At 39.3% G+C, this 27,671-nt stretch overlaps 1 protein-coding gene across 1 annotated transcript in view; it reads right to left on the bottom strand.

Moving 5' to 3' along the window:
• Positions 1-27,671, bottom strand: part of b4galt2 (UDP-Gal:betaGlcNAc beta 1,4- galactosyltransferase, polypeptide 2) — a 142,654-nt gene that overhangs the window by 23,645 nt on the left and 91,338 nt on the right. Inside the window, exons 5-6 of the mRNA XM_034137204.1 lie at positions 5,235-5,422; positions 927-1,049 (exon numbers count right to left, since the gene is read on the bottom strand). Of these exons, the coding sequence (XP_033993095.1) occupies positions 927-1,049; positions 5,235-5,422 (311 nt within the window). The remainder of the gene's footprint in view (positions 1-926; positions 1,050-5,234; positions 5,423-27,671) is intronic.

The following is a 27,671-nucleotide window of genomic DNA, read 5'->3' on the forward strand; positions in this document are numbered from 1 at the left end:
AAAATCTGACTTTACAGCTTGCAATTTTTGAAAATCTTGTGTTGATGTTTCAGTCGTTCAGCAATCTGAAGCGGGCATTTATATCATATTAAATGGACTGGCAGAGGTCACGTGAAACACAGCAGTTTTTAGGGAAATATGAAAAACGTCTACTGTAAAGCACTCTAAATGTCCTTATGTTGAAAGGTGCTATATAAACTTGCCTTGCCTTACTGTGATTAAGGTGCAATTTATTTTGTATTATTAGTCATATGCTTAATATTTTAATGAATGCATTAAGCTTTCATGATTCTTTTCTCTTCTGTACTGACAAGCAAAGATGCATGACTCTGTATTTTGATTTGATTAATAGTCAGATCATCAGTTCACCGTTAATTCAACAGTTTTCAGTCCAAACAACCGTCTGAATAGACGATAAGTTAAACTAATGGCGCTGTAAATGGTTCTTTTAAGCAGTCTTTAGTCACCTTTCCGTCATCCTGTCAAACTAAAATCCTCTATCAGATTAGATTTCAGCACATTTCAACAGTAATATTATTAGTGAACTTCAGCATGCTGACTGAAGCGATTCAAAAGGTTAATTTATTTGCTAATAATTCTCCTTCGGTGAACGATTACTATAAATTATCCACTCCACCAAGAACTTCCCTGTCACTTCAGTCCAGAGACTTGACTTCACTGCCAGTGGAGGCTGAAATAATGTGCATATGAGATCACTTGCATGTGTGTGAGTGTGTGTGACAGTCTGACAGGGAGCTTATAACATAACCCAGACAGATGGCATCTTGCTGTTAGTGAAGTTTAACTTTTATTGAACTATTTGGCAAATTAAAAAGCAATCTATTAGGTCGAATGAGGCTAAATCGTATTAGTGAAGAAATCAAGTGGCAGATTCAGCAGCTCATGCTTCATGCCTCCACTCTTACCTGTTGTAGATGTCGTCGTCCTCCCCCCCCCAGCCCCAGTACTCGTTGGGGAAGCCGTTTATCTTCAGAAACTGTTTTTTACTGAGTCCTGAAACTCCTCCAAAGTAGCCGGCGTACGGCAGCCTGCAGGAGGGAGAGAAAAGGAGTTATGATGAGTTATGAAAGGAAGTAGTGAAAGGTCATATAAGTGGCCTTATCAAACAAGACCCTTCAGAGAGAAGAAAGATCAACTCTCTGCTCAGCTGCAAGTCTGTGTAAAAAAATTGATGAGAGAAAAATAAATGCATTTCTTTATATAAAAAAAAATAAAAAATATATAAATGTCTTAAGTCCTTTATGTGAAAGCATATTTAAGGCTGCCAAAGGGTAAAGTGAAAACCCAATTAAAATATTCCTTTTACCATGTTATTAAATAAAGGTTCTTTGCAGTAACAGTGTTTATGCTAAAATGTGGACTCAACAGCAACAATGACCCTGAAATGGGCCAGCGTCATAATTTATGTTAATCTGAAATCATCCATGAATCTCAGGTTTTAATATGTGGCGTTTAAAGACACCACGATTTACATTTGAATAACCTCTTGTGGCAATCAGATCTCTTCCTAATGTGTCTTGGATGTGTTTTTAATGTATGGGTGCCTTTCTACACTAAATGGATAATCCACATCCATATAATCTGCTCAACGCATTATGAAATGACCGTGTGTGAAGAGGGACCGCATTATCCCCACATCACCGTACAGCAGACCTCTGGTGCTTAGAACACAGCCGGCTTTAAACCAAGTTACATTTATAGCTTTAATGATAGAAGTTTTCAAAGTTCGGCTTTACAAAAAAAAAAGAAAAGAAAGCACAACATGTCATTTGATAAATGTCCAAACATGATATTAGTGTTTATAAGAGAATCAACAATGAAAAATGAAGATGAGAACATAAGAGATAAATAAAAGGGAAGACAGAAGGTCAGAAAGAACAATGAAATGATGGAAGAGTGTAGCAGCCTTGTGTGTGTGTGGGTGTGTGTGTGTGTGTGTGTGTGTGTGTGTGTGTGTGTGTGTGTGTAAAAGGCAGACAGGCATTTTATGTTTTCCTCAAAAGTCGTGAGACCAGTGGAGTGGGACGGACATCAGCTGTGAGTGTCATGACAGCGCCTGAAGTCTAACCAGAGGCTGATTCATGTGTGTTTCTGTCGGTGTGTGTGTGTGTGTGTGGGTATATGTGTGTGTGTGTGTGTGTTTGTGTGTGTGTACATGTGTGTATAAAATCGAGAATATGTGTTGTCAAAAGTATGACAGCTCCCTGTTGAAAGATGACAAGAAGAAAGTAATGAGACCATATGTTTCTGCACAACTTCTCCCAGCAACAATATGGTGAGGGCGGTGTGTGTGTGTGTGTGTGTGTGTGTGTGTGTGTGTGTGTGTGTGTGTGTGTGTGTGTGTGTGTGTGTGTGTGTGTGTGTGTGTGTGTGTGTGTGTGTGTGTGTGTGTGTGTGTGTGTGTGTGTATGTGTTTTTGACTATAGAGTAGTAGTAGTAGAATACTTAAACTGTTTTTCCGGGATCAGCTTTCTTTTACGAGTTTTATATCAGTTTTATTTTTTATGGAAGATCTGAAACTAACCAAACACTCAATTTACGTTTTACTATGTATCCTAAACAGGTAGAAACGTGTTTTGGCATCTTGTTCTCCTTAATGGCTTCATGTGTCCTGTTACAAATTTCATATTTCACATATTGCCTCTCTTTAAATCTTCCCAAAACATTTTAACACATGTAATTCACTGAACAAAGTGCTAACGTTGCCAGAAGAAGGTCACGGCCAAGCTTAAATGTGCCCTCCGTAAATATGCAAATAGCCTGTAGCACACTCATAATGTGCTCACCCAGGGAACAAGTGTTTAAACATCCACAGAATTCTGTACAATATAATGGTAATAAAACATAATACACTGTGTAAGATCCTTAAAGAGCATCATTTGTGAAATGCTTTTGTGGAAAGGACTTCAAGGTGACCCTCTCTCCGGAGAGAGCAGCCAGGTGTTGTGAGGTGCTAAGGTAATGGAACAGCACTTAATGTGACCTGACTTTCACTGGCAATATTTTCAGCCTAAAAAACACTTATAGTGCTTTTGCATTTGACAGTAGCTAAGGTTGTCTTCCTGAAATGACTCAGCTAAAATATAACATTTCATCTTTGCCAAAGGTTATCGTCAATTAGAAAAGGTAATACCTTATTTGTGTTGATTGTTCGCTAGCTTCCTAGAAGTTAAAATAAAGTTGGTAGATTGACTCAGACCACTTTCCCCTTTGGAACAATGTCCAAATATGATCTCTTTGCAACCATGTGACCTTCAGCTCACTAAAAACACCAGGCTTTATTTGTATCCCATTTTCCATAAATGTTGTAGCAGCCAAAAAACTCCACAGGAACCTCTTAACAGTTTGAGATTCATTGCTAATGTTAGCTATAACCGTGCTTACCACCTGGTGTTATATTGGTTGCCAGATAGCATTAGCTTATTGAGCACTCCATCAGCAGCTCCTGAGGAGTTTTCAGCAGGATAACTCTGGTGGGTGACAGCTTTTGGAGTGGATGGGTCACATTCACTAGCCATGTTAGGCAGTTAATCAACACTTCTGGTGCTTTTAGATAATTGAGGGCAGGTGTGTTGTTATTATGCAAAAAGAATAACAAAACGCTACCATGCAGTACACTTTGAAGCTCTTTTGCTTACACTGCAATTTGATAAAAAACATCCTTTAAAAATGCTCTCTCATGGGGAAACTCTTGACCTTCTACATATTACCATTCATGCAACAAGATAAATCTGCTATAGATGGTTTGTTCTCATTTAGGATGCAACTAGCAATCCAGTTATATTAATTCATTTTCTATTGCTGTTTCTTGTTCAGACTTATTTATTTGATGTTTGGCCTTTACAGTATCAGAACATGGTGAAAATGAACACACACATTCTTAATGGTGATGACCAATACCTTGAAACAAACACAGTATTTCGTTTGGGATCACATAAGTCAAAGAAAAGCAGTAAAATCAAAATAACTGAGACGCTTGGTTAACACATTTTAAGCTACTACTTGATGGATTAGAAAACAAGTTATTTTGTCAATAAATGAATAGTCTCAACTCTAATGTGCGTATTATCCTTTTACTGTGTGTATTAAATTAAATAAGATCACTGAAAATGTGTCTTTTCCCAAAAAACAGGTACAAATATTTCACATACCATATCAGACTTTAAAAACAGCATCAGAGTAAATCTAGTGAACACGGTGTTTCCTCATTAAAACATTATGTCTTATTCCGTGTTCTTACAATAACGTTTTCTGATTCTCGTTTGTGGATTTCTCATAATTGATGGCACAATAAAAACGAGATCAGTGCCTTGCTGGTATAAAATATGGAAAACACACAGATAATGGATTCTAGCTGCAGTAGTTTACTCAGCAACAGGTTGGTTTAGCAGCTCTATTATTTGGAACACAGTTTTCAACACTAATAAGGGTCTTTGCACAAGCTGTAGTCTATACTTGTTAGATACGCTTCGTATTATTGGCTCTTGTTAGAACTACAGAAGTATGACGAGATAAAATTGGCAGCAGTGAACCACGAGGCATTTTCATGCTAATTTGGGCTTCAGAAAAGGATTTCAAAGTATAATGAGATTTAGTCAAATTAAATACTGCTCTGCCTATTGTCTGTGAGATATAAGGCTGTATGCCACCTCTAATTGTTTTTGTTAAACACAGACAACTGCATTTCAATATTAAACATATTTATATTCAAAAAGAAGTGCAAGCTTATATAGATAACACATGCAGAACCCATCTGCAACTATAGCATTACAATTCCCTGTAGTGTGTGTTTATTAGCTGCGTGTGTGTGGGACTTTTTACTTGATGTTACCATACCGTATATTCCATTAAATAGGCTGAACTGAAATGCTCCTGAGTGTCATGTCTTGTTTAAGTAAATAGCAAGTAAATAGGTAGCGCTAGAAGGTTGGATACCATGTATTTTTATATTGTGTATTCCAAAGAGATACTCAATAAATATATATATTTCACTGTTGATATGTGGATATTTACTGTGTATGTATATTATCTAAAGTCAAAATGTATACAGTTATTGGTTTATTCTGTAATTTCTGTGCAATGCCTTGTTTTCATGCTGCTGTGAACAAACAATTTCCCCAATTTGTGATCAACAAAGTAACTTTAAATTAATCTAATCTAACTCTCCCTGGTCCGCACAAAAAACGCACGCCAAGCTGAAACCGTCCCCTCACCTGAAGCCGAACTTGTCCATGGCGATGGCGAAGTGCCTGGGCTGGTCGTAGCAGTGGTAAAGGTTGCGGTCGTCCATCGGGATTAGGTCCACGTCGCTGAAGATGAAGCAGTCGTACTCCCCATCCTTCATAGCCTCTGTGTAGCCAACGTTCAACAACTTGGCACGGTTGAAGGTTTCCTCCCCCAACTGCAAAGAAACAAAACAGAAACAAGAAAGATCATGGATTAGTTGTTTGCATTATGGATGAAGAGGGTAAGTAAGGTAGCTTCATCGGGACATGTCATCTGCTTGAAAGACTGTGTGAAAAATAACAGTTTGGAATCTGCCGGAGCCTGAAACACATATTCAGGATGTGACATAAACAACAGCTTTAATTAACTAAAAGAGAGATAACATAACTCTGTTTCTATAACGTACATCATCTGCCGTCACACTTCCACTTTGTAAGGTTGAATGTAGACTTGTACGAAAGTAAAAGAGGGCATTGAAAGGAATTTAAATGAGAAAAAAATGAATATATCTGTCAAAATCACATGCTTTCTTCATTTTACTGTGTGGAAGTAACAACCACACGCTTAAATGGTACAGGCAGTGTCACCATAAACAAAAGATGATCAGTCAGACCAAGCCAATTGAGGCCAGGCTCACATCAAAGGTGTTTTTTTTCTGTGTTAATCCAGTATTCATTTTAAAACATATATCAAAATTTAAATGTAGGAAACCTTGTGGTCAGATAAAACTTTCAGGACCCCTTTTTTGTATTTTTATATTACATTACATTACATGTTACTTGTTAGACGCTTTTATCCAAAGCGACATACATACTCAATACTGTGGGCAATCCCCACAGGAGCAATTTGGGGTGAAGTGTCTCAGGGACACAACGACATGCTGACTGCAGTGGGGTTTGAACCTGTGACCATCTGATCCCCATACCAAGGCTCTATCCACTGCGCTTTGATACATAATGCATACTTTACAGAGTTTTACCATGCATAGTTTGCAGCCGCACAATTTAAACTAGCCTATTCAAGTGTTTTGTGAGTTTGACATAAAACAGAAATAAGAAGCCGGTGTCTTATAAAGGTAACTGCCAAAAAATGTAAAGTTACAAGAATCTTTTGTTATCTTTTGAATGCCTTTTTTCTAACTTCTTAATGTTTCTGCAAGAACTTTCATCACAAAAGTGTATTGAGTGCTCTTTTGTGCTGCAAGCAACAATCAATACAAACGTGAAAATATCTGCATTTCATTGTGTGTTAGACAAAAAAGAGTCGGGGAGTGCAGGAGACATGAAGAGATTATTGACCGTCCTTACAGATGAGTGAATATTTCTTTACAAAAAACAAGCCTTCGTTTTATCCCAGCTTCTCAACTTCATGGCGCCCTAAATCTTCTCTTATCACTTAATGCTTTAAGTTTAAGGTGTTGTATTTCAAATTAAAGTACATCAAAAGCAACATTATTTTTTATATAACAATATAAACTGGCAAGAAGCAGTGTCAACATAAACAAAAGATGATGAGTCAAACCAAGCCAATTGAGGTCAGGCTCACATCAAAGGTGTTTTTGTTCTGTGTTAATCCAGTATGAACAGATATCTATTGACCCCCGAGAACAGATCAGTGTCCTGAAAGTAAAAACACATCTGCCTCTGAGACTCTAAAGTTTAACACCTTGAAAAACAAAGTCCCGTACTTTCAACCATAAATTGTTATATCTGTTAAATATGCAAAATGTCTCTTATTTGCATTACACTTTTTTATGATGTTAATATTTTTTTGGGGCTGCTATGCAGCCACCTGTGCCCTGTACTACGAAGCCAGTTCAACATACCCTGGATATGTTTGAGTTATCTTAACTAACCCTAACAAACGAGATCTCGCTAAGCGGTCCTACGACGCTGGTTATCAACTCGGTAAATAAAGCCAGGAATTCTCTCCAGCTGAGAGCGCGTTCACGTGAAAGGGGCGGGGTTAGCTACATTTGACCAATCACAAACATGGACAAGTGTACTGACAGCGCAGCGTCATACTTCATTAATGAAAAGTAAACTAATATTAGACAAATATGAACTTTAAACATTCATGACTTAAACATATAATCCAGGATACAAGCCACATAGTGTCACCTGCAAGGTGAATATAGAACAACTGGTTACAAAATAAATAAACTACAGAGTGTTTGAAAGCGTACAACAGTTTTATGATATCACTGCCCCATCTAAGACACGAGTGGATCTGACTTTAATTACATTTGAGTTGAGTGTTTCATCAACTTAATGTGTTGCTTAAAATAATACTTCTGCATACAGTATGTGACAATGTAAGTGTTGCACGGCCAGATACGGCTCAAGAAGCTGACTCAGATAAGGAAATATATGATATATTATGATATTATATGATCGATGATGTGATATGAATGATAAGTGCGACACGTCGGCGTCTTCTCTGCATATGGCAGTTTAAACTGTATTTCCTTTATCCTGTAATATGACTTGATAGATTTAAACTCCGCACACTGAGCTCTGATTGGTCAGCAGGCGGTGCTTTCACTGAGTTGATCTCTTTTCTATAGATCGGGCAGCGTCAGGTAAAAAAAGTTATTTAGCCTTCCCAAACCTGAGCCTCACGCGCCGCCTATGCTACCTACCACTACTTACTACTTAAAAATTGTCAAGTAATTTGTATTCAGTAACTGACTACATCTCATATAAGGCCTAATATGATCAACCCTGGTCATTACTACAGAGGAATATGTAGTTTGCTAGCTAGCTAACCAAACATTCAACTATCAAAAACAGCTCAGTCAGGTGCCTAGGTGCGAAAAAAAATATATCCGAATTTTCCTTTAATCACAGTGAAACTCGTCGTCACACGCTGAGGAAAACCACTTCTGTTTCAGAGCATCATTGAACATCAGTATTTAGTGCCTGCAGTGCTGTATTTATCTCTACAGGCAGTACAAGCTAATGTTTGTATTGACCTCAAGAGAGCCGACTGCTGCAGTTAAACACAACTGTTTTCCAGTCTCCGCATGGCACAGGTTCAACACTCTGGCGCAAGAGTACAATATGTGCCTCAGAAATGTAGTAGGGTAGAAGTATAAAGCAGCATAAAATGGAAATACTTAAGTAAAGTACAAATATGTCAAAAAAGTACTTAAGTACAATACTTGAGTAAACGTACTTAGTTACTTTCCACCACTGCATTAAATAGACTCAATCATTCATTAAAACCAGGAAATAGCAGGTAGATTAATTGGTTAATCTACCAAATAACCAATTAAATGTAATGGTTATAAAAGTAGTCGGACCCTATGTCGCATTAAGAAATGATTTCATGAAATACAATCTACTTTATACAGGAGCTACACTGACACAAGGTACATAATCATGTCCAGCAGGGTCGTAAAATAGAAGATTAAATAGTACATGTAGAACGAAAGATGTTAATCATCCATTATTTGATGGATTTTTCCAATAGAAAAAAGTGTAAGTGTAGAGAATATGGTCCAAAAATATGAATTTGAATCAAATTGCTATTTTATTGTAGGAATGTTTGCGGTATTGTTTGTTGGATTTATGATTGTATGGTATATTGTAAGCTATTTGGTGCCAGGCTTAACTTTAGTAAAAACCAAATCATTTATCTGTTGTATTATGTGTACAGTACTTTTGCTTATATACAGTTACAGTAACATTAGCGAGCTACAAGGAAATCTGCTGTATTCAAACTGAACACTGAGCTTTTTGAGTTATAATGACTGTAATGTAGATGTTCATGCAAATCTGGCTCGTGTAGCTCTGTTAAATCCTTATGCAAAATCTATAAAACGCGAGGGGCCCCAAATAAAAAGATAACATGGTAATGGAGATGAGACTCAGTCCCAGTGCAGAGCTTCATTTCTCATACCGAAAGGACCCAGAAAGAAGAAAGTCTCAGTATATTCTGTATAGCAGAACAATAGACTAATGTTACATATTTTCTGCAGTCACATATCCCTTGGCCATGAGGGAAAACCACCCACTTCTGACAGCACCGAGAATATCTCAGATGATTAATGCATCTGCTGCTTGTCTTATTCTCAGTGCAGGATCATTTCTAATAAAGGGTGCACTTGCTTCCACACTTGTGCATTATCAGTTCCGTGATTCAAGTACAATTCATAATCCCCCTGGTAAACCCACTAATACCTGAGATTTTAGAGCATAATCCCTTGTGCAGGTAACAAATAAATCTGTTGTCACATATCCACTGAGTCTCCAAAAATCGGCTCGAGTTGTCCTCTGTCATTCAGTAGGTTGGAACAACATCGTATGAGATAAGTAGAGCAAAATATGGCAAATATTGGACTAGAAACTTGGGCAACAGCTGATATTTCAGTACAGTAAAATCAATGTATTACTCAATACTAGTGTATGCAGTGGTTCTCGGGATAAAATACAAAATATGTCCAGAAAATAACTCGGTTTGGTGAAACCTGAAAATAAGGTAATCTCTAAAGTATATCGGTATATAATACATATAAAAAAAATGTGCCATTTGAATTTTTGTCAACAGTGTCAGATATTTAAAATCTTAAATGTAGGAAACCTTGTGGTCTTTGAGGACCCCTTTTTTGTATTTGACACATAATGCATACTTTACAGAGTTTTACTATGCAGTTTGCAGCCGCACAATTTAAACTAGCCTATTCAAGTGTTTTGTGAGTTTGACACAAAACAGAAATAAGAAGCCGGTGTCTTATAAAGGTAACTGCCAAAAAATGTAAATTTACAAGAATCTTTTGTTATCTTTTGAATGCCTTTTTTCTAACTTCTTAATATTTCTGCAAAAACTTTCATCACAAAAGTGTATTGAGTGCTCTTTTGTGCTGCAAGCAACAATCAATACAAACGTGAAAATATCTGCATTTCTTTGTGTGTTAGACAAAGAAGAGTCGGGGAGTGCAGGAGACATGAAGAGATTATTGACCGTCCTTACAGATGAGTGAATATTTCTTTACAAAAAACAAGCCTTCGTTTTATCCCAGCTTCTCAACTTCATGGCGCCCTAAATCTTCTCTTATCACTTAATGCTTTAAGTTTAAGGTGTTGTATTTCAAATTAAAGTACATCAAAAGCAACATTATTTTTTATATAACAATATAAACTGGCAAGAAGCCATGTAAAGGAGGAACGTTCAGTCATCCTCTGTGTACAAACCAGTCTTTTCTGACCACTCCATTGTCTGGTTTTTCAATACTGCTTGTTTTATTTTGTTGACGCAGTGTTTTCTGTGGACTCTGCATTTCCCCCTGCTGCCGGCTGCATTATTCTGTTGGTTTTCCCTCTCCTCTAGCTTTAGGCTTTTTTTTTCTGACCAAAACCTGTCTCCAATATTTCTCACCCAGAATGCGCTGGAGAGCCCTGCACAATTTGCATACAGTGGACCACAGGGGACGGCTAAACCGCCCATGTGTGAATGTTTGACAAATCAACAAATTACATGTTGACAGGGTAAATGCGGAAAGGGTACTGCAATTTAGCGGTTTTTTGGCTCTGCATTTGCAATTTCACAGGCGCCTTTTAACTTTCAAGGACATTTCTGCTCCATTAGTTTTCGATCAGGCTGGGCCCATAATGCACAGTGCATATGCATGTGAGCAAGTGGCCTCAGCCCTTTGTTTTCTGACAGATATGACAAGTACAGTATGTGTGTGCTGTAAAATAAGCTCTCGGATAACAAGGAAAAATATATAATCAAATCATCTCGCGCCTCAAGCCTTTAGTTTTTTCAGGCCATTACTTATTCTTGCAACGTTGTCACATCTGTAACAATTACATATTTTGTTTTCCAAGTCGGCCTTCACAGCAGGAATACTGTTACAAATAAATGTTTACCAGGACTAACACTGTTCAGACAATAGGCTCGGAAAGAAGTGCTTTCTCTAGTGCAATTCGTAATTTATGAATTATAGAAGTAATGGTGGGCTGATACTTCACATTAAATAAAATAACACATGCTGAGCTCCGCGGAGCACCGCGGGGCACAGGCTGAGTGAGTGTGTGTGTGCGGATTGGTCCTTTTGGACTTAGTGACGTCAACCTGCCCCGGAAGAAAAAAATGGAAAAAGAAAAATCTCCAACGAGGCGTTCTGGGGCAGCATAGACAGGTCTTTTCTGTGTTAGAGTTTTACTCGCTACAGGGTGTACTTTGAGGGTTTGTGACTTTGCAGACCGTTTATATACATAAAAAGCTACATAACACACACGGGGACGGGTAATAACCGGAAAAGCATATGATGGGACCTTTAAAAGTCAAGTTTGATTTATTATTTATTCTGTTTTTAATTAGGCATAGACCGTTGAATTTGTACCCATAAACCTGCAATACTTTACTGATGATTTTTGTGCCTTTGTGGCAAAACATCATATCATTAACACATACTTATGTTAATATAGCTAAAGTTCTATAGGACACAGTTGACAAATTACACATTTAGCAGTTACAAAACAACGTAATTATTTGAAATCTTGCTTCAGGTTGCTTAAAGTCACACATCCACTCTTCTAGTTTGGCTTTGGTTTGGTCCCAACCAAGTCCTGAGGGAAAGGTCGTCACTTTAGCGGCTAAATGCTTTACTTCTGTATCTATTACTGGTCACCAGCTAGTCGCTAACTTTGTCAGATTTCTGTTTGCTCCTTGGCAGGAAGTGTACAATGTGATCATTCATGCCCAAAATTAGCTGCCTACTTTAGCTTAAGAATCATGCTCTTAGATCTGTGAGAACGCACCAAAACACCAACGCTTCCAGACCAAAACAAAGAGCGAAGGATAGAGCTGAGGAAAAATGGTGGTTTTAGCGACAAACATCACCTCTCAGCTGATAACTGGGATAAAGTGCAGGCAGCAGCTGGGAAGCAGAGTGCTGACTGGAAAACCACTGGGGTGAATCTCTGGCTGACTGAGAAAATAGGGGTTGGGTAATTGAATGGAAAACACTCATCATCCACCATCAAGGTTTCCAGTTGCTCCACTGTAGCGCCTCAATGACTGACTGCAGGAAAGTGTGGCTTCAAGGCTCCCTGTTGTGCTTTTTGTCAACTACCTGTAATGTGCTCAACAGTGTGTGAGAGGCAGGATGCCGCAGAAAGAAAAATGTGTTTGGATCCAATAAAAGATTTCAAAAATGCCTCAGAAAGTTTATTGTGATGTGGGTTGGACCATCTGGAACTGATTATCAACTTCAGCGAATTTGACAATTAACCAACTCAACAGGCCTAAAGAGGAAACCGATTAAAAAACAATTGGCATCAGATTTTCAGAATTATGGGAAAGAGTAAAGTGGCTCTGTGGAAAGTAACACTGATCCTCAAACCCACCCACTCTAAAACCACTTCAGCTTGGGTGTTTAAGGCCCTTACACACCAGGCCGATATCGGCCGTCTTGCGTTGTTGGGCGAAAACGGGTTCCTTGTCGCCCAAATTCTATTTGGTGTGTCCCGAACCCTCGGCCGTGACACGCCTTATTTGGCCTTTCACGGTCGACACCCAGCCTTATTTATTGTGGCCAACTTATTCAATATTATCTTACTTGCCGATAACTAAAACGTATACAATGTATCTGTGATCAGCCAAAGCTTCAAGTATACTCTGTAAGAACACTTGTTTGATGGTCAAAAAGCCCCACACACACATACACACATACAAACACACACCTTTTCAACATCCGATCAGTGGGCGCTGTGTCCAACCTTTCTATAACTTTTCAAAACCGATAATCAAACTCTCCGACTTTATACCGTGTTTGGCCAGCTGTTCGGAGGAGAAAAAGTAAGCTACTGTAGCTTTAATCCACATCATCATATAACATACAAACTAGTTCTGTTCAACAAACCCAGATACCAAAAGGATTGCTCTACTTGTATCTACTTGAAGTTTGAGTATCTGTTAGTCATATTCAAAACAAACAGCAAGTATTGTTTTATAGGCCTCTGACAAGTCTCCTTTTGAACCCTTAAACATCAGCACACCCTCCTCAACTACTATTACACTCCTGAATAAGCCTCTCATGCTCACAGGAAAAAAGGAGAGACAACTGGAGCCGTTTCCACTCCTACTGAGCGAATGAAGAGTCATTTATCAAACGCTTGTTGACCTACCCTTTTTTTTGCTCCCCATCTGTGGACTCCCCACTGCCATCTTAAGTGGTATTTCGTTTTAGGTTTAAGTACAATTTGGGAAGCTTCAGGATATAAGAAAAGTCGTGTTGCATCAATAACAATGAGTGAATGATTGATGGATTTATATCTGTATCCTGCATAATGAGACTGTATACAAGTAATGTATTAACACTGGGATGATAAATGGTAAATGGACTGTACTTATAAAGTGCTTTATCAGGTCTTTTTGACCCCTCAAAGCGCTTTACATACTACGAGTCATTAACCCTTTCACACCTCATTCATGCAGAGAAGTACCATTTGCTCAAGGGTAGCTAACATTCATTCACATTGACACACCATTGGCCATGCATTCAGGAGCAACTCAGGGTTAAGTATCTTGCCCAAGGATACATCGACACGTTGTCTGCACGGACTGGGATCGAACCCACAAGACGACCATACTCCCTCGCAGCCACATTCGCCCATGATCGGTTGATCTAGTTGTTTTCATTAAACTAGCTCATCTGGAAAATGTATTTTTCTGATAAAGAAGAAGAAACTGTCATCAGTGAGCATGAACAGACTGTCCTGCACAAGACTGTCTATCCTACTTACAATATTCAATATACCACTATCCAATTTTAAATCATTTGCAACAACTTAACTGTACCTGGACTGTAAGCTGCTCTTCAAGTTATCACTTACTGTAGTTATGGTGCAACACATTATTAGAAACTAGAGAAAGTGAAGAAGGATTGGTTGCAGTAACAACCGTTACAACAACCATTACTTCAACCTTAGCTGCAACCATTGCTGGAGTTTTGAAGCTGATACTGAAATCTGGTCAGGATATATTAGCCAATTATTCCGTTTACATACACATAGTTTTGATAACAAGCCCTTTAATGTGTTCTTTAATTAATTGTGACCAAGCCATGCACAGAGTAAAATATTTTGCAGTTAAATATTACACTTGTCAGTGCTCTCTGGGGGACAAACAATTTAATGGTGTTTTCTATTTCTAAATTACCACACAAGTGAGCTACAAACAGCAGGGTTTTGGGAATGTTATGACTTAATTAGTGAGCTGACAGAGGAGAGATGACAGGAAATGAGAGGAGAGAGAGATGCAACAAACAGTAGTTCATAAAACAATGTCACCTGCCTGTTCTTTGGGCTTTCAATCATAATTCATGGTCTAATTGACAAACCTTATGATATCTTGGTTAAAGTTGACGTGCTTTAAAGGATCTTGAGATATGGTTAAACAATCCAGAACAACCACTGGTGACACATTAGGCGCGTTCACACCGCAGTACTTTTCCCACTTTAGTTCCGATATAGTTCTGAAATGTCGCGTTCACACCAAAAGACCCGGAACTAAAATTAGTTAATGAGAACCTTTTTACCCCCTTTTCCATCCCTGCTAGAGAGCAGGTACTTTCGTGGGTACTTCCTATGTCTGATTGGCTGGGCGGATTGCAAACCACGCCCCGTAAAACTCCCAAAAAGTTTTGTGAAGCCGCCATTTTATTATCCTGGCATTAGCATTATTAGCATTAGCATTAGCCCAGCGCACAAACGCAGAGAGACTAACATGGGAGCGGTGGAGATGAGGAGATGTCGGCGTTCTGGCGATTTACTCGGAAGGCTTCAGTCCCCAACTCCGGGGACTTCCGGCCGGGGACTCCGGGTGGCAGTATACGCCGTGAAGTTGTTTGCGGCCTGCCAGTAAACCCAAAGCAGAAGAAGAAGAAGTGACGTCAGCGGCTTCATTTGCCTAATCCTCCCCCAGGGACTTATTCCGGTGTGAACGCAATCTGTACTTAGTTCATGAGAACTAAAGAGTTCTCATGAACTAAGTACTGATGAACCTTTGTGGGAAAAGTGTGAAAAGCGCCTATTTAGAGGTTGAACAATGAGTTTATAAAAGGACTTGGAAATACAAAACAAAGAAAGAAATTAAACGGGCCCTATTATACTCTTTTGCACCCCTTTTCACCCTTTTGTGTGGGAGAGAGAACTTTGGGATTTTAGCCTTTGCAGACCATTTACATGCACGAAAACCTAACACTGCAGGAAAGGGAAAACCGCAGAACACCTAATAGGGCCCCTTTAAAGGAAATGACGACTTTGGTATCCACATGATTTGACCTTAAACATACCTAGAATCTTTAATAACTGCTCTCTTCACTCTATCTGTGCTCTTTATTATAATAACTTGTCTCATCTCTTCCCTCACTTGTAGCCCTTTCTCGCATCTAAGCTCCTCTCTGGCAGGAAGTAGGAAACATATCACGTTGTGTACTCCTGTGTTTCCTCTACAGCAGCCTCTGCTCCTGTCACCGCCTGCAGGTGCATTAAATGATCTAGAAATTCCTCTAAGATGTTGAATGGGGAACAATTTTCAAGTGAAAGAAGAAGAGTGGAAGCAAGGAAGAACAAGTAAGCCTAATGAAACGCATCCTATGATTTCTCCTTTACTCCCAAGGTAAGAAGGTACATCTTCCTCCACTTCTCTGCACCTCCTCTTCCTCTCTTGCTTCTTCCCTTTCTCTCTCTGGCGGAGCTCCCCGGTGTGTCTGCAGTAATCTAGTCAGTGTCAGTCTCTCCCTCTGCCCTCTGAAAACCAATTAACCCTATCAGCCATATCAGAGTATCATCAGATAAATCCATCGCTGCTCCCTCTGCGAGTGTGTGTGATGAACATATAACTTTCTCCTGGTCACCGTAAACACGCACACACACACATGCACACACACACACAAACGGACTGTTGCCATGGAGATGGATTTAGGCCCAGCCACAGCTCTGCTTGAATGATTGTCAGCAGAAAGTGAGTCAGTGTGTTAGCGCACAGTTTTAGTGTTCGTACGTGTGTGTGTGTGTGTGTGTGTGTGTGTGTGTGTGTGTGTGTGTGTGTGTGTGTGTGTGAGACAGGGTTTATCAGTCTCCAGCAGATAGACAGACGTAGGGCCTCTCATCCTATCATTTGGCCTCGCTTTAAGAGAGACCACAGGAGAGTCAGAGAGAGATTTCACCTTATCTCACTTAATGGAGATTGAGTTGCATGTGGCTTCCTGTGTGGGCGTATGAGCATAATGTATCAGAGGAAAAGTAGCTGACCTCCCATCGACCCGCAATTGTCCAATCATAGCTCAGCAAGACACAGCAGGTCCGTCATCACCAAGTAACAGTTTCCCGAAAAATAAGGAAATTCAAATTTTTCCTTCTACCTGCTATTTATCATGCTAGATGGTTTGATTGTGAGTTGCAGAGTCGTGGAGATATTGGTCAAAGACATATCTTCCTGTTCCTGAATATAATGGAACTAGATAGCAATTGGCATGAGCAGTTCATATAGGAACTATTTTCCGATACAGATCTACACACATCAACCGTATCACTACGCAAAAGGAAGGATGCATCCTTTCAGCTGCAAACGTTACAGCTCAAAGGAGGATGACGCCATCAATGTTTACATCTCGTGCTGCGCATGAGCCTGTTGCAGGTGAAATGTAGAAAAAAGGTTACAGTTCCCACATAAAGCTACTTGCAACATGAATATGTGTCTCCGGTGTTCCAGGGAACTCACCAAGTGTCAGAAAACACAACCCTCTCTATTTTCCTCCATACCCAAATCTCTAAAAAAGGGGCTGCAACGGATCTGATAAAAACTGATCCAGATTTGAACACTGTCCTGACATCAGGACAGTGGCGCTACGGCTATTGAGCCAACTCCACCAATCAGGAGGAGACAGCCACGGCCATTGCCGTTCGAAAGCGCTGGAGACGCTGTAGTACATATGCCAGGCCTGTAGATGGTGCTGTTCGGTACAGAAATGCAAATTGAGCGAAATGAGGCATGGCTAAAATGCATGATCTGTTTGGTATTTTGAAAAAAAAAAAAGTATAAATATGCCTTATATAGGTATGGTCCTACACTATATTATTCAAATATAGCATGATAGGTCCACTTTAAGTAACCTGGTCATCATTTCTGGATAGAAAAATGTGTGTTTTCAAATATATTTGTTTGTCTTCTTGAGAGCTTTGTGTCATCTACAGTAGTTTCAATGTATTTGAGAGAAGGCAGACATCTCTATGGTCAATATATTTAACATTTTGCAAATATTTTATTTTTTGTGGGAAGATGGTCCTGGATGCTAAGATTTTAGGCTAACGTTAGCATCTCTTTCAACATATCAGACTTCATATGATTATTTTTATTTCGCTTATAGTCTGAAGTGTCTGAAATGAAGAAAATAACCTAATGTAACTTCAAATTCCTGACAGATACTGTCTACCTCAACTGGTAGAAGAAAACCAGATGACAGATGAGAGAAAAGGAGAAAGAGAGCTATTGCGTTCATTAGAGCCTTCATGAACATTTGTGCCTATATGCACTCGGCCATGCGTTCTTAATAAAAGATGATGATCCCTTCATTCCCCGGCCACCTGGGAAACAGGAGGCTCATCAAAGCTTGATTAGAGACTGCAGTCAACCATGCACACAAACACACACAGAAACACAAACACACACCAGGCCATGTATATCTAATTTATAACCTTACAGTCTTCAATCACACTCGCAGCAGCAGCAGCATGTTTCCTGCTTTATGAGAGCTTGGCACCGAGCACAAAGAGTGAGGAGGCAGGAGCGTGACAGAGCTGGCGAGGGGCCAGAATAACTAATTTGCTGTAATGACTTTCTGGCAGTCCGGACATGGAGGAGCTCCCAAATGAAGCGAAAGGCCGGGCCACGACGGGCAATTCAATTACTTTTCCGCCCCGGTGTAGTCGATAGACGCAGATCAGGGCAACATCAACACAACAGTCTGAGATGATATGCTCCTCTGCTGAGCTGAAACAATAAGGCATAATTTGTTGTGAGTAAATAAGTGTCGGACAGCACTTCAAATATAAACCGTTAAGGAACTTTAGTTTAATTGCAAGAATCCTGGCCAAGCTGTCCTTATGGAAATAAAAAGTCTTGGGTTGTTGTGTCAAAAATTCAAAGCTGAAATTAAATGGTTGAAGAAGAACCTTTTAAATGTTATGGTCAAAGAAGTGAGATAATTCACAATAATGAATATGCTCTCTTTTCGTTACATACATCAAATGGAAAGGTTTTATTGATTGAAACGTTCAAATGTACCGAAAAGTTTGTAAGGACAAATAGTTTGAAGAGAACAAAGCTGACATAACGTATGTATTCAATAAAATATGATCCACTGTGCAGGGTGTTAACATCAATCACCATGTTGCCCAAACAAGCAAATATACTTTTTATTTTGGTTAAAAAAAGAAGTATGCTGCTGCGACACATCAGATAACACAGTGTGGTGTCGAGACCACAGAGTGACAGATCAGGGTACGGTTAGCAGCCGCCCTGACGTGACAGCATCAGTCAGAGGGAGAGGAGAAGCGACTAGCATTGAACCCAAATAAATCGAAATGACAGCATTAGCCACGGAGGAAAAGGGTCACAAACCGCGAAATCAGACGGAAAGACAGAACCAAAGACTGACGGAGAGAGGATGATGATGATTATGACAGAGTGGCTGCCAAGAGTATTGACAGCAAAGGTTAGAGCTGCCCTGCAGGAGTCAGCCAGTATGTGTCACTCAGAGAAAATGCAGAATTGTACAAAAAACACCCCACACACAGAGGCATGCCAAAGGAGAGCGTCAGGGAGGTGTAACGCAGGGAATCAAACCCACCCAATGTGAAAAAGATGGGGCCAGATGGTTGCTGTGGCTAGTTGCTTTGACCTGCTCTCAGAGACATATGGGGCTCTGGTTGAGACAAAAAAAAAAGAAGAGGGGCACTCTCTAGAGGAAGAAGAGTCTCCCTCTCGCAGCCCGAGCATGCATCATCACATCTGACCTCTCCAGAATCAAGGGCGCCTCATACTCAAACTCTAGCAGTCCCAGCTGGACACTATATTCCTGCTAACCACCTTTGTTGCAGTGTTAGACATCCGGCTCTGAGCAGCACTGACTCAATTCTAACATCAAGCTTACATGGCGGATAAAAGGTCCAGATAAAAGTACATGAATATGCAACCATAATGGACACACATTCAAATCCACAAAGGAAATGCAGGTAAGGGTAGTGACTACAATTAGGGTTAAATAACAATAATAAAAAGTCACTTTTAGTGGCAGCAACAGAACAAGTAATAAACTGGATCTTACAGGGAGGTAGTGGCGAAGTAAATATTCAATTATATGACAATTTCTACTTCCATTTCTGTTGTTATGTCTGTGCACCAAAACAAGCTGAGTAACAAACGCCAGAAATGAAAACATTTGAAAGACAAGGCTTTTTTATGTTTGGCTGAGGAAGATAATTTGGTTTGATATCTGCTCACATTTCTCAGAAAATACAACAGGAGTAAGGGGAAACATTTGTCTGTCCCCCCCTCTCCATTCATCTCATGTTAGTCTGCCATCCACGTAACATGCTGCAACTGCACTGAAAGGCTTGAAATGAGCAGCAGTATCAGGGGCTGATGTAACCCGGTTCAAGTCCAGAAAAGGCTGCTTGTTGTTTGTCTACCTGCATCTATATCACCTTATCACCTGAAATATGGGGTACATGTGTTAGGCTAATTGTTTCATTAAAACACATCTTACTGTAAGATAAGATAAGACTTTATTTATCACGAGGGAAATTGCTGTACAGCAGAAATACGTGAGAAGAGTGCAGATATTAAAGTCTAAGATAAAAAAAATGCCAATAAGGTGCAAATCCAAACATATTTAAAACGCGAAAATCAGTATGAATCATAAAAATATTATCAGTCAAGGGTATGGATCAGACTAGGTGGGTTGCATATAGAAATGCACGCAAAGATTTAAGTCCATTGTGTCTAAAACACACAGCACAAACACATCAATCCCTTCAGCAAGACTGCTGTGGATTTCATTTTTATATTTGCCTTATTATGTAAGATAAGACGCACACATTCCTACAGGAACAATGTCCATCAAACCTACAGGTCAACGCTACAGTCATTTCACACCAGGACCAATATGGGACACCATCTGCCTCGTGCCTAATAAGGACAGCATCTTCTTCAATTTTTGAGAGATGGCTCAGCCTGTGTGGGTGTTAGACAGTGAGTTTGAGCTCAAGATCTCCGCTATTCTCCATATCAGTGGCATCCGGAAGCATTTCTCTATTAGCGTATGAGCTAAGCGACACAGATGACAAGCTGATAATGATCTCATGAATCTTTCCCTTTTTTCCTGGAAGTGGAAGCTACTGTAGCATGAACACACTTAGTTTCCTAAGAATTTCTTTTTACTTCTGCTAGGAAAATATGTTGATGGATCGTTTTTTTTTCGAACTTTTGTTTGTCTACCCGTCAACAGGATTACTACGAGCTCTATTCACAAGATATCCGGTAGAAAGTTCAAGCAAGGAAGAACCCATTTGGGAGTGGATCCAAATGATGGGGCATAAACAAACTAGGTTTTACTTTGGTTAACATTGCATGACATTGTGTAGCATTCATTTGGTGTTAAAATAATAAAAAAAATGTGTTACTCACTGGTAATATTCCCATAAACACCACCATCAAAATAACAGAAACAGATATTTAAGTGTTGTTTAGAAGCTCTGAGCAATACATATATATTATTTGCATTTTCAATCATTATCATTTGATCCCCGGTTGATATAAAAACTATTCATTAGTGCAGTTTTTAAGCTAAATTGAGGACCCAACCTTCTTCATATATCCCACCATGACATCTGTAATTAGGTTATTTATTTCTGGATTGGACTTGTGTCCTTTAGGGCGATCGCATTTCTTGAGCCTCTAAAGAAAGACTATGTTTCTCATCTGACTTCAGACAAAATGTTTACCCTCAGGGCTTCTCTCTCCACATGCATCTCAAACTTCTGTTGTGATTTTTTTTAACGAAGCTGTAAAATGAAAACCCATCCAGTGAGACGGCCTCCTGTGAAGCTCGGAGCTCTTCTTCATTTTTCTCAGTCAGGAGAACCAGCATTATGAATTGAATCTTGCTCTGAGACTTGTGCTATGGAGGTCTGTGGTTGTCTTCCTTTGGGATTCAGTCCCATGAAAATGACTGTTAATATCGTCAGAGAGGAGAGTGACCCGACAGTGAGGAATCACACGTCCCATTGAGAATCACTGCTGGAAAGACACCCTGTCACACAAACTACAAAAACAGATGATCTACTGGCAGAGAGACAGTGAGTGAAGATCGTATTACCTCCAGGCCATGTGATCTAATCATGACTCCACATCTCTCCAACTGTCTTTCATCATTCTTCATTTTATATATTTGTATGTTACATTGTTGGAGGAACCTGTGATTTAAGATGACGACGCTGAAGTTGACAATAAAGCCTTTGAATTGAATTGTGATTATTTTACCTTTCTTTCTATCTTCCAATCTTTCGTCTCCTTTTAAATATTTTGTTAATCTCTTTCACTCTCATTCCTTCTGTCTTTCCTTTCTTTCAGCGTTCTTACTTTTTCTGTGTCAAGAACTATAAACGTTTCATGTCACACGAACTTGAAATGATAATTAAAGTATCTCTCTTTCATTAGGAACACAGCACTTGTTTGCATATTATTTATTTTAAAACGTGTAGTCATTATCTGTGTTTGACATTACTGGCTGCTCCCCAGCTAACGTGTGACAGCCAACCTATGACATCCCTCAAAACAATTACGTGTACTAGGAGCTATTGCAAATTACAGCACTTCTTGACAGTTGAATTATGCTGATATCGGCTGTTTTTGCCGTCAGGAGGGTGTAAGGACAACGGTAGCTGTCTAAGGAGGATTTATTAATTAGTATGTTACTGTGAAAGGAAGGAGCACGGGGAGCCTGGGAGTTGTCAAAGTGTTTTGTAACATGGCTGCAGTGTAATGCGGTATGAATACAAATCAGCTCTAATAGAAATAATTAAGTTAATATCAGACGTCAGTCGCTTTTTCATATGTCTCTTTGCCTCATTTTCCTCTGTCCTTTCTTATTTTTTTCTCTACAGTGATTTCAAAAACATTTACTGTGGTCATTGGATGCAGATAAGCTCTTCATGGGTAAGGAAAGCCCATAAATCAGACTTTTAAAATACAAATGTGCAGTGGATGTACTCTGAAGAGATAGGCAGGATGATCTATAGGGACGCTAAAGCTGCTCCATGTTATTCATAGCCATGCATGCCTGGGGTCAACAACATGGCCGCTCCGGGATGACAGGTCTAAGAGCGTAATATCATTCAAGATACATTTAACAGCCTTCAGCTGAATCTCTCCCAAGTGAATGATGTACCGTGTGTTAAGTCAATGTCTTCGGAGGGCCAAAAGGGTCATAAACTTTGTTGGCATGGATCTGGTACCAGGACACTGCTTAGGTGATTGCTGTTTATGGTATGGAGCATGCTTAATAGGTGACAACGTTTTATATACTAGATCATTTCAGCAGAATAATCTGCCTGGTGACAGTGGTGTTGAAGCGGCTAACTGTACTTTGTCTGCTCTTGAGGAAACAACCAATCACTACCAAGTTGTCTCTATTGATATATTTCATTTGATTCCTTGTTAGACAAACATATCTGTCTATTGTAGAGCTGAGTACTGCTTAAGAGTGTTTAAGTACCTTTTTTGCTATTAATACTTTCTGGGTACACAACTTTAGTTTTTTGTACAAAGCTGCTTCTCTATGGAAAGTGAAGTATATCCGTTTTACAGATATCTCACTTTATACAGAAATCACTAAGCTGGGTTTGATTTGTGTGATGAATTTGCAGTAAAACAAACATAAAGCAGTTGGAGGATAAATCTATATAATCTAATTGTGATGGCATGGGAGCATGTTGTTCTGTCACCCAATACAGTCAAATGCCCGCAGTCTGCCCTTGCCATAGCCAAGCACAAAGCTTAGATAGGAGAGAGAGTGGAGATAAGGAGTTTTCAGACTGAGCATTGGCAGGATGGAGCCCCATGGGGCACGTGAGCTCAGAATGTGTCCGGTCAGCTTACAGCACAGCAGGAGAGTGTCTGTGGTGAGATGTGTATGTCTGAGGTGTATTGGGGTAACGATGCAGTGAACATAAGCATCTTAATACAGTAGACACATACCATAAACCAAAACAGCAAAAAAATAAGCGACAACAAATAAAGAAATGAAAGCTGATACAGTTAATAACCTTAAAATGCTACTTGAAGGATGTTTCCTCATGAAGAAAGCTGTAAAAGTGGAGATACATATGCCAAAAATGACATTAAACAACTGCAGGGGCTGGTTTCTAAACAAGTATATTAAGAGCTTTGAATCATCATTGTAAAAACCTTTACAAGACAACACTACTAAGCTGATGATAATCAAAAGTTACTGGATGTTTGAGTTTTTATTTGTTGGACAGTTAGAATAATTTAAATAAAAAAGGATATGGACAATATAAAGAAAGTTTCCTTCAATAAAGGGCTAGTGGGAAAACAAACAAATGATAAGTGTTAGGTACATTTCTGAAAGAAGCATTTTGACTGGTTTTTAACATGTTCTCAGGTCTTTGAATATTAGCTTTTCTCTCTCTCTAACAAAGCTAACATCTTTAGAGTATTGCACAACCTTAGAGTAAGTGAGTGGTTAAGTTATGGACTGAGTTACAGGGGATAAAGCACCACCTAAACAGTTATTCCAACAATGTAATAAAGAGAGTGTATGAGACCAATATTTCATATTAAGCTGTGTATTCATAAAACGTCCCCCCTGTGCCTCTTTATTGTTAGATACCTTACATAATGCTTGAGGAAAAGCTTTGACGGATAGGAAGTCTCTAATGATGCAACTTGATAGTGCAAACACATTAATAACAACACATATTATAACCTCATTTGTCTACACTGATATTAAAAGGTTTCTTTTGACATTTCTTCTGCAACATGAGCAGACATTTCTATTTACAAATACCTTCTCATGCAGCAGCCCACTTATTACATGTTACTTGTTTGACGCTGGTACTGTATGAAAGAAGAATGTTTTACGGCTGACTAATTGTACCATAACCCTCCTGATTCTGAAAATCTTGCAGGCTGTTTACACATGAAGAATTTTACTTGCACTCAGCTCCCTTTGAAGTGCCTTAATGCACTTATTAAGTATGCAGACTTGCGCTTCTCACATCAAAACACCCATTACAGTTTAAACTCAACACTAAGCAGTCAGCGAAACAGATTTTCCACTTTACAGTACATGTGCTGAAAGAAATCTGACGTTTTACTCTTTTCAACCATTTTTACTGTATATCTTTTACAGCTCATATCACCATCACTTTAGATTGCTGTGATTTAATGACATCGATGATGGAAATCGACATTTATGATTGGCTGATGATCAAACAAGTAAAGATGAAAGGGAGAATTACTAACTCTCCACGAGTTCAAGGCAAATAACCGCTCGATGTTACTTTACTCAGTAGGTTCATAAGATCATTTAGCCCCACTGATCACACATCATTTTCTTTTACAGGAAGGCAGATACTCAAAGATTGAAGCAGGCAACTCTTCAAAAGACATTTTGAAGGTTGAAAGACATCGCTGAGAAGTAACTCTCATCAAAGAGGACTGAAACATACTCAACTCAGAGCTAACGGGCTGGTTATGCAGAGCTTTAAAAAGGGCTGTTTGCTGTCGGACAACCTGTGAAAAGAGAGCCCACTTGGACAGATTTTTTTTTAGGCTATGCATTTTTTGTCACACTGTGTTCAAATAAATGTGACAATTACTACAAAAAGCAATGTCAAGCCAAGGTGTAGCATATATTATGGTATGTGATTACATTTATGTTTTTGTATGCAGCTTATCCACAATCAATAATCGCACACATACACTGGTATTTATCCAGACCCAGCATATTCACAGTTACTTACTTAGGTATTTATCAGGATTTCATCTCTTTGCATTTGCATTTGAGACGTCATTTCCCCTTGATGACACATTTTGTGAAGTTTCAATGTGACTTCTTTAAAATAATAATTTATCTTAATACTGAAGTAAATATATAATAACGACAGAGAAATATTCTTGACATATCTTATTAATGATAGAGGTTGCACAAGTATGGGATATGCAAACAAGTCATTCAGAGCTGGGTAGGGAAATTAGGCTCGTGCACGTGTGCCCTGTTCAACAAAGAAGCTGATTTAAAACACAGAAGAAGTACATTAATCAAAAGTGCATGCATATTTCTGTCAGAAAATATTCCTAAACTATATCGTACTTGACGGATAAAGTCTTTAGATTGTTAACTTCCTTGTGTTGTGAAGATAAACACACACTATGAAACATAATTACATGGGAACAAACTGCTCATCAGTCTAATTTGGTCCAGCGCTGAGGCTTGATTACAGAGTCGATAATGACACTGATCATTTATGCCTAAATTGCATTGACACAATGTAATGTTCTGACATAAAGACAGCACAGTAACAAAATGCTATTATAGCAATCAGCTCTTTCTCTATGTGTCTGGAGACTACTAATATTAAGACATGCTGCCGTGTTGTAAAACAAAAAAAAGGCTCACAAAATAAATTCAAACGCCATGAGGTCTCTCCGTGCTAAAGGTCTGCAATAATGCTCAACATGTAATTTTCTCCTGGAGCAAGATGAAAAACATCTGATACAAAAAACGACCGAGTACACCTCTCCGCCACTGTCTCAACAAAAGTAATTATTGCGAGAGCATTGTCTTGGACTGCGTTATATCGTGCAGGTGTTCAGGTCATCACACCCTCTATTGATGGAATAAGGCAGAGGAAAGTAATCCAGCATGTTGGCAGCAGCGTGGGCTGGTGTGCAAGCTTCACCTTCACTCATGGAAAGATAATCAACTCACTGGAGTGTTTAATCTCAAATATGTCTGCCGAACCATAAAGCACTTTGTTTGGCTCCATACTGCACGGAGGCAGGATTGGACGTAAATTTCAGCCTCCTGACAGGCAAGTGCATCTCCTTTTGTCTTGGCCTGATGCTGCTCCGAAGGGTTTGCCCCCTTTTGATCCGATTCAATCGAGGAGCGCTCAAAGACCGTCTGTACTGTAATGCTTCGTATTTAAACTACTTCTCCTCATGGCCTGATGGAAATGTTTCGGCTTGAGGTTACATTTGGCTGCTGGAAACACTGAAACAAGCATTGTTCATTCAAGGGCCTCAGTCTGAGTTTGAGCTCAAGCTGTCAGCAGCAGTTTACCGAGCCAGTGGGGGAGGCTGTGGTGGAAGAAAACGTCATCCATGCAGGAATGAAAAGAAAGCTAAGCTGAAGGTCTGAGGGAACGTGGAAGGGGAACGTACAAAAAGAAAGGTGGGGAAGGACAAATTAATAAAAGAGGTAGGACGCATTTAGAGTGCGTAGATAGCTTCAAGGCTCCATCATTCTCTGGATTTGGCCATTTAAAAAGGGCAAATTATGTTTCCCCTCCATTTTTATGCCCCCTCAACAGCCAAGGCCAGAGGCATTGTGTTTTGGTTTGTCCGTCTGTCCATTTGTCCCATTCATATAAACGCAATATCTCAGGAACGCCTTAACACTAGAACCGCCAGAAGTTTTTGTATACCTAAAACCGCCACCGGGTCAAATTGTCCCGCTATTAGAATGCATTGATTTTCAAGGTAAAATGTTCTTTTATTGAACAGTGAGTTTTGATCGCACAGGGATGAAACGTATACCAATAGAATCTGTGGACTCTCAGGTTTTCATATGATATACAGGGCTCGACATTATAAATGGCCCGCTGGCCGGAAGCACTATTTAGACACCCCGGCCAGCATAACGTACTTTCAAATTCGCCTATCTATCTATCTATCTATCTATCTATCTATCTATCTATCTATCTCTCTCTATCTATCTATAACTATCTATCAATATATCTATCTATCTATCTATCTCTCTCTCTATCAATCTATCTCTCAATCTATAAGGAACCGCAGTAGACAAAAGGCATTGCTATAGCAACACGTCATGTTTATGTTTACGCGCAAAATCAATAGCGCGAAAAGGGGTGGGGTCAATATGACCCGCTGGCGGAAATAGGTATAAATGGCAATTTTTTGGGCGATTTCTTCAATCTGACTTCATATTGACAATTTTTAACAACAGAGGGTGCTACATAACACACTTTCAGGAAAAGTCACGGACTGGGAGACTTTAATATTTTATTGAAAAAAAGTTACATACAATAAAAAAACAGCTGTGGGTCAAATTGACCCGATGGCGGTTCTAGTGTTAAAGGAAT

The sequence above is a fragment of the Trematomus bernacchii genome, unplaced genomic scaffold, assembly GCF_902827165.1.
Source record: "Trematomus bernacchii unplaced genomic scaffold, fTreBer1.1, whole genome shotgun sequence".
NCBI lineage: Eukaryota > Metazoa > Chordata > Actinopteri > Perciformes > Nototheniidae > Trematomus > Trematomus bernacchii.